Source organism: Oryza brachyantha, chromosome 6 (assembly GCF_000231095.2).
Source record: "Oryza brachyantha chromosome 6, ObraRS2, whole genome shotgun sequence".
NCBI classification, from domain to species: domain Eukaryota; kingdom Viridiplantae; phylum Streptophyta; class Magnoliopsida; order Poales; family Poaceae; genus Oryza; species Oryza brachyantha.
This window is the reverse complement of record NC_023168.2, coordinates 19498701-19507619: the sequence shown is the minus strand read 5'-3', so window position 1 is coordinate 19507619 and position 8919 is coordinate 19498701. Positions and strand designations below refer to the sequence as shown.

The 8919-nt window shown below is 43.0% G+C and overlaps 1 protein-coding gene across 1 annotated transcript; it reads left to right on the top strand.

Moving 5' to 3' along the window:
- The first annotated feature begins 6454 nt into the window (after window positions 1-6454).
- Window positions 6455-8919, top strand: LOC102709470 (tubulin beta-3 chain). Its single transcript, XM_015838594.2, has 3 exons — window positions 6455-6925; window positions 7176-7445; window positions 8050-8919. Exons 1-3 carry the CDS (start codon window positions 6532-6534, stop codon window positions 8721-8723), a joined length of 1338 nt encoding a protein of 445 aa, XP_015694080.1. The 5' UTR covers window positions 6455-6531; the 3' UTR covers window positions 8724-8919.

Here is an 8919-nt window from a genome sequence, read left to right as displayed (position 1 = left end):
CTAGATCCAACCCATCCCACCAAAACGGTAGGACGAATCCATTTAGGACGACCACGACACACAGAGGGGTGTCCATTTTATTTATTAAATTTTTAAAATATATTACTTGTATAAATATACATTCAATTACTTTAAGTTATTTATATATTAATCCTAGTATTTATTGGATATGAGAGGTAACATTTATCCTATCTCATCGCTTCAACCAAATAAAAAACATGTCCAACACATCACATCTCGTCCCTTACACCAAACAAAAAACAAGGTCAAACTATCCATTCAACCAAACAGAAAAATAAAACCAACTCATCCTACAATACAGAGATAGAGCCAACGTAACCCACCTCGTCTACGAACCAAACGCATGCTTACACATCCGGTGTATAAAGAACAACAACTGATGGCCGTGTTCACATCCATGAAACATTGGCGTACAAATCGATCAATGAAATCCAGGCCCACGCTGAGAGACGTCAATGGGCCAAGTCCAGCCTATAAGTCCCAGTGTATTCTCTGCTGGGCCGTATCACCAGCCCACTAAGATGATAGTAGCATTATATTTCTCTCCATTTTAATCCAAAAAAAAAAAGCAAATTTACTGAGCCTCCTTCTACAACAGTAAATCACGTAAACATGAATACAAAAAAAAAATGTAACTCATGTCCATAAATTAAGAGAGTAACGGATCAATTATTCAAAGATTTCGTCCATGAATGCCATGCGAGCATGAATTATGCATGAAACTTATACGTTGGATCGAGCAGTAACCGCGCGGCGTTACGTACTCGTCTTCACTATATAGAATCCTAGTAGCTAGCGCGAGCACCTCCGATCTCGTACATGCGAAGATGAGCCCAATGGCCGCCGCCGCCGTCCTCGTCGTCGCCGTGGCGCTTGGGGCAGCGCCGGCGGCACACGCGTTCCGCACGTATGTTCCGGCGGAAGACGCCGGGCTGCTCCGTAGCAAGGGTAGAACGACCATGGTGCAGGTAGATTTGACGGCGGTGCCGGCCGGCGCGCCGCGCGGCGGCGTCGACCTCGTCGCGTTCCCGGGGCACGCCGTCGATGGCGCCGGCGACGTTCCGCTAAGCCCCGCGCCGGCGGCCGGCGTTGACGGGCTCCTTCCGGACTCGGAGCGCGCGGCGGCGGACGTGATATTGCCCTGAACGGCTGAACGGAAGGAGTGTCTACGTGTAGATCCAGCACGGCATGAAAGTTGGGCTAATTTGATGTAATAAACACCTCGTTTTTTTCTTAATCCTACCTAAGCAACATGTTGCATTGTCATCGCTTGTCAGTAATCTACATGGTGCATGATCATGCTCGTTTCTTCATCAATTTTTTTATAGATTAAACGGCAGATACATACGCACGCATCCATGAATGTGTCTGCTTTGTTAAATCGGTCACTGGGCTGAGAGTTTCTCCACCTAAATTCAATTACTTAGGGAGTACATAAAGTAAAGATGCATGGTTTTAGATATAATTACAGTAGACTGAAGTGATAAAAAATAGGATAGTTTACATGTTGAACGTAGAGATGGTATTACACATGAATGGGAAGTAATAAAAATTTCCAAAAAAAAGAAGTACTAATACAAATGCATATAGTAAGCAAAATACCTACATGTATGGCCATTTTAAGAAGTCATTTGAAACAAATGAATTTTACATTATATTCGCAGAAATTTATAGATTTTTCTTCTGAATCCCTCGTAATTTATCTGTGAATTCACTGTTCCAATTAAGCTTCCTGGCCCCAAGGTGTAAGGCGTTTTGAATAGACAGGCCTCAGAAAGAAGCACACGGCCCAACAGTCTGAATACCCGGGCCAGCGATTCTGTCCAAGTTGGGCCTCAACGAGACAGCCCGAGAGCTGGGGTTCCCGGACTCGTCGTGGCACTGCTTGACAGTGATGAGGCGTTGCAAATTAACGATGTTAATAAGCTGCGTTCTTTTGATGGGATGAACGCAAATTTTGTGATTTTTAATAAATATTTAATGATATAAATAATGAGATTAGGTACTACGAAGTTGGTGAAATGATACTTCTGTGTACAAACCGCCGGTGAGATGATGAATTTATATATAAACCATTCATAAAGTAGTGCTTTGTATCATTGTATGTGTTGTTATTGGTTAGACCGGTAGTGGCTGACGCGTGTGGTGCACCTGCCTACGTAAGCTCTATTCTTTCAACCCCGTCTTTTAGGTTCGGTTGGGGTTATAACCCAAATTTTAATTATCTCAAATTTGAAGTTAATTTTAAGTATTTTTTTACTGAAGTTTTCTTTTCAGCTTTGGCTTTTAGATCGATATGAACACATATATAAAAATTCTATTATCAAATTATTTTCTATTTGTAAATGCGTCGTTTGGTGTTTTTTTACCAATAACCCAAAAGATGAGGGTGTTTTCTCACAAGATTTTGAAGATATTTTGGACCATCTGTTATTACTTGTTAGAGAGTGGTTTGAGTAAAATTTTGCTTTTGAAGTGTTGGATAGAAAACTTTTACGTAGAATTTTATTTGGGTTAATAGCTAAATTGATCCATCAAATTTCACCTAAGGCTTATTTTGGTCTTTGATATTTCAATCTATCCATTTTACTCCTTCAAGTTTTAACTTTAGTTCAAACTTTGGACCCACTTATAAAGCACATGATTTATCGTAATCAATATATTTCTTGATGAATGACTCTTATACCCATCATTTATATACGAAAGAAAAAGAGAAAAATAATATGCCTCACTATCTATACAGTAAAACTATGTCTTTAGGAAATTTCATACACCCAACTTTCTATAGACATACATCTAAAAAATATATGACAATATTTTTAAATAAAATCTATGTACAATGAATTTTTGCATAGGTGGATAATACACGGTGACTTATGTAAAAATGAAAAATAATCATTTACTTTCAAAGTATGCGGTAAAGCTAAACCCTCGTGTGTAGTTGCTGAAATAATGAAGAGTATATATACAATGCTATCTATTTATTTTTTTCCTAGTGTATGCAATTTCAAGCTAAGGACAAAAAAGACATTTTCTAATATAAATATTGGGTGTGATTAGCCATGTGACATGTTCTGTGGATCAAGGATGATTTTAAACCAAAACAAATCACGTATGGACAAAATGAAAGCTCAAAGATCAAATTAAGCCTTTGATAAAACTTAAGGGATAAGATTGGGTATTCACCCAATTTTTTTAATAAAACGCACCATTAAGTACATGTGGAAACATGACAATTGCCTACGCTTTTATCATGCGCATGTTAATTTTTATTTCTAACAAACGTAATTACGTAAAACTCAAACCGTTTATGAGGTCAGAAAATGTGCAGGTTAATTCGTGTTCCATTTCTTAAAAATCAAACAACAGGGCCATTGTGTACGCTATTAGTAAATGTGAAGATGAAGAAACTTTATTATTTGTGACAATGACCGGATTACACACGGTGGAGGCATATACACGGATCCGTGGTTTATTTTTCTCTTCCATTCACCCACGAAAACCCATCGCTCTTGCGACGCCGAACGGGGCAGACGTGCAGCCGCCACGCCACGCCGGCTGCCGCCGACGTACGGTCACCTACCGGTCGTTCATCCTGCCGCCGCCGGCAGCCACGGCGTCGTTGGCCCACCTGAACACGAACCACAGAGCGTCGACGATGGTGCCGGCGGCGCCGCGGCGCCAGCCGTGCCGGCCACCTCCTCCGCCGGCTCCAGCTACCAGTGTCCCACCCGGCGAGGCGTACGGCGACGAGGCTGGCTGCATCCCGGGCGCCGCCTCCAGGACGTAGTACTCCTCCTCCGCCTCGAGAAGTCTGCCGGCGTGTGCGACGGCGGCGGCCAGCGCCAGCACGGCGGCGACCAGGACGACGCCTCGTGCCATCTCAATCGATCGATGATGCTGCTTCTTGCTCTGGTTACTTATATCGCTAAAGTTCAGAAACCAAGATGCACACTTGCTTCAGCCTAGCTTGCCCGGTTTATATCATGCTTCAGAAAACTTGGAACGTTTCTTGGCCCCGGAAAACGCCGATCGATCGAAATAAACCGACGAGTAATAGATTCAATTCAATGCTGGGAAACGCATGAAACTTGCAGCAAAGCAGCAATGCAACGCAATTGCTTTGATTCATCCTCCAAGTGAAATAGGCCTCAGACAGATGCTAGAAACTGCACTCATGTTGACAGAGTTAGCTAAGCGGTTTGTCGTTTGTACAGTAGTTTTTGCTTAGAGTGAAATCCAATCCAAAGCACGTCGAAAACTTGAAAATTAAGGCAAAAAGGCGACAATTTGGAGGGAGGTGAAAGAGAGAGATCAACGAGCGTGACGCATCCAGTTTCAGCTCCGTGTTTGGCCCATTGGCGACCGGTCGTCTCATCTGAATATCTGATCCTCAGTGCGATGAGCTCCTGCTGCTCTCAATTGTGGCTCGTCTGGTCGGTGGTGCGTCACTTTCAGTTCGTGTGATGGATAGGGAAATGACGAATAACTTCTCTACGGCAGCAGTTTTTTTTATTCGTCGGTGAAATTTGAGTTGTTTTTATGTAAAAAAAAGTGAGTCGTTTCATGCACGGTCATGTGTGGTGAGCTTGGATATTTGTTTTTGGAGTAGCTATGAAGAGTGTGTGCGCCAGTGAGTGTGACTACTGCTTCATAAGACAAATGCAACTAACACTTGCCACCATCAAGTAGCTGCTGTATACAGGAGATGTATTTTCTTTTGATGTTCACTCATTTATTGCATTTCACTTAATAGTATAAAAATAAAAAATAGGATAAATTAGTATGAGATATGTCATTTTATAAATATACAAATTTAAATTTAACTCCTATAATAAAAGAACTAAATTAAACTAAAACTAGTATGCACAAATTCAAACTTGACATTATTGTTTTTATTACAACTTATAGAAGTTAAATTTAAACTTGCATGATTATAGAGTGATATATCTCATATTTACTTTATATTGTCATTTTTTTAAAAAAAATTGATAACTAGTTAGATGACATGCAAAAATGTGGTGGATATTCATCCGGGTGATAAAAATACTTTCCCTGTATCTATCACCATGTATCTTTCCTCTTTTTTTCCCCTTTCATTTACATCCAGTTTTGCAATTATCTCCATTATAAAAAAAATGCAGCTCTTGCAAATGACAATAGGAGAGTTGCAAGGAAGTCAATTAGCACCGAGGGCATGACCAGTGCAACGAAAAAACAATTTAGCACTCCGATCTAAAAGGGCACCTTCGATTCGTATGGAAAACATCGTAAAATGTTTAGGATTTTGATCAATAGAAAAATTTTCTGTTTGGTTCTTTCGCATGAATTGGGATACAAAGGATCTTATGAAATTGTTATGGAATGTTACAAGTGGACAGGAGGAAATTTTGAAGGAAAGTTAGCATGAGGTCTAACCTATTGGAAACATCCATTTGAGCCATCATCCCTCTTCTAGTTCCTATGCTTTTCCTATGATATGATCAAACGTTCATTCTTGTATTTTTCATGTATTGTGATCCAAAACTAAGGTCTCTTTAGTTTTCTTAAATTTCTATCAAAAAAAGGTTCTCTCAAAATTCTTTAAAAAAACACTCGCATCACAGTTCATATGGATGCAGGCTTATATTTCCACGTTTGCTACTCATTATTCACCTTATATTTCAGACACTAGATAAATGTTGTTAGATGACTATTGTCTTCTACCTATAGACAGAGGAGGAGAGAGGAGCGGAGAGTGAGGAAGATGACAAGCTATGGTGCTAACGATTCTCGAACTCCAATAGAGAAACTAAAACTTACCCCCTAATCTTTTTGTTTTTTGCTTATACTTATAAGATAAAATTTAAATTGTTAACTTTAAATTTAGGGTTTTATCAAATTTTATTTTTCAGCTTTAATTTTTGATCGTTAAGAATGCGTATATAGAATTTTTATCCACAAATTGTTTTTATTTCTAAATATGCTCCTAAACAATCATTCCCTGGGTTTTGGGGCAGAAGGCAGTGAAGGTTTATGGGAGTGGTTAAAACAATTCAAGCGAGATGGAACACAGTTAACCTTACAAAGCACCTATGGAATAATTGAGACGAGGAGGGCGGTCGGCGAGAACAGGAGTGAATGGGCCTGTAACCTAGTGGTTACAAAGGCATTAGTAACACTTAAAATCCTTGGTGTTCTGGTACTCATAGGGATAGGGTTTGTGTGTGTTGTTATGGTGCACCATTTTGAATTACCTCTTTCAGTAACGAAAATCCCCATGGAAATTCACAAATTCTATTCCCTGTACTAAAACTAAAATACGAAAGTACACAGGTCACAAATTCGAAAACGCACGAAAGAAAACATATCAAAAAACACCCCCCGCTACGGTGGTAACCTCACCCCCCATTCCCCTCCGATAAAAACTCCTCCCTCTCCTCACCTCCCTCTCTCTCCTCTCCGCCATCTCCTCCGCCGCCGGAGCCAGCCACCCCTGCCGAGGCCGTCGCCGTCGCCGTCGCCGCAGCCATGAGGGAGATCCTCCACATCCAGGGCGGGCAATGCGGCAACCAGATCGGTGCCAAGTTCTGGGAGGTGATCTGCGACGAGCACGGCATTGACCACACCGGCAAGTACTCGGGCGACTCCGACCTCCAGCTCGAGCGGATCAACGTCTACTACAACGAGGCCAGCGGCGGCCGCTACGTGCCCCGCGCCGTCCTCATGGACCTCGAGCCCGGCACCATGGACTCCGTCCGCTCCGGCCCCTACGGCCAGATCTTCCGCCCCGACAACTTCGTCTTCGGCCAGTCCGGCGCCGGCAACAACTGGGCCAAGGGCCACTACACCGAGGGCGCCGAGCTCATCGACTCCGTCCTCGACGTCGTCCGCAAGGAGGCCGAGAACTGCGACTGCCTCCAAGGTAACCGCCAGATCTGTGGGTTCCCCCCCCCCTCTCAGCGCCAGATCTAGGGATTGCGTTGCAGCGAGTGTGCCCTGAGACGGCAGATCTGGAGACATTTCGCCCAGATCTGGCTGATTCCTAAGAAAATTTGAAGAATCCGGCGACTAATTTGTTGATTACTGTCGTTCATTTGTTCCTCAGTGAAATGCACTAAAACAAGGTTCATGTTTGAGAGATCATCATCTCACTCTCACTCTCTGCGCTGCAGGATTCCAGGTGTGCCACTCGCTGGGAGGAGGCACTGGTTCCGGAATGGGCACCTTGCTCATCTCCAAGATCAGGGAGGAGTACCCGGACCGGATGATGCTCACATTCTCCGTCTTCCCATCGCCCAAGGTGTCCGACACCGTCGTGGAGCCCTACAATGCCACCCTCTCTGTGCACCAGCTTGTTGAGAATGCGGATGAGTGCATGGTTCTTGACAACGAGGCGCTCTACGACATCTGCTTCCGCACGCTGAAGCTCGCGACGCCTACTTGTAAGTAGAAGGAAGCCTCTGCAGTAATGTTTCTGCATTTCATTTCAGTGCTTTGGTAGAATTAGCCTAGTCTGTATATACTGTTTCCTGGCTCATGCTAAAACATCATGCCTGCATTTGATACTGGCTATAATTCAGCATGAGTACTTGTACTAGGCTACTAGCTGTTTATACCTCATAACTATATAGTCTGTAATCTTCTTGTCTGTGATGCACTCTGCATGTTCTTATGTTAGCAGTCACAGTTTAAAGGTTTGATGATTATTGTTTTTTGTAACATATTTGAAACTTGAGTTCATCAGTTGATACTGTGTATCCTATTACCTCTGTCCCATGTTATAAGACTTTCTTGCCTTCTCTAAATTCACATGGATGCTAATAAATTTAGATACATATAAAACTTGTACATTGATCCATAGATGAATCTAGGTAAGAGTAAAAAGTCTGATAATATGAAATTGAGGGAGTATCAGACATCTGCGATAGAATAAAACTGACAACACTTTATGATAATCTGCCAGCATATATTTGTTTAAAGCTTGGTTTTGTCTACTTTCTACATGTACTTTGCCATTATTCTTAACTATTTTCCTTTGATTTTCAGTTGGTGATCTCAACCATCTCATCTCTGCAACAATGAGTGGTGTTACCTGCTGCCTCCGCTTCCCTGGTCAGCTGAACTCTGACCTCCGGAAGCTTGCAGTCAACCTGATCCCCTTCCCTCGTCTCCATTTCTTCATGGTCGGATTTGCTCCTCTGACTTCCAGGGGATCCCAGCAGTACCGTGCCCTCACTGTACCAGAGCTGACCCAGCAGATGTGGGATGCAAAGAACATGATGTGCGCTGCTGACCCGCGCCATGGCCGCTACCTCACAGCCTCTGCCATGTTCCGTGGAAAGATGAGCACCAAGGAAGTTGATGAGCAGATGCTGAATGTGCAGAACAAGAACTCATCATACTTTGTGGAGTGGATCCCCAACAATGTCAAGTCGAGTGTGTGTGACATTCCACCCATTGGCCTGAAGATGGCATCCACATTTATTGGCAACTCGACCTCAATCCAGGAGATGTTCCGCCGTGTCAGTGAGCAGTTTACTGCCATGTTCAGGAGGAAGGCCTTCTTGCACTGGTACACTGGCGAGGGCATGGATGAGATGGAGTTCACCGAGGCTGAGAGCAACATGAACGATCTGGTAGCTGAGTACCAGCAGTACCAGGACGCCACTGCTGAGGAAGATGAATATGAGGAGGAAGAGGAGGAGGAGGTTGCTGCCTAAGCCACCTACCTACCTCCCCATGTTTGAGCTATAGATATGCTTTTGTGACATTTGCTAGTTACCATCGTTGATTGGGGGTGCTTGTGGTGATGTTAGATGCTAGGTTAATGTTATCATTTCCAAGTGCTATGTTGCCTTGTCGGACTATTTTTCTCTGGGTTAATGGTATGTTCAAATTATTGTTATGTGGTGGATT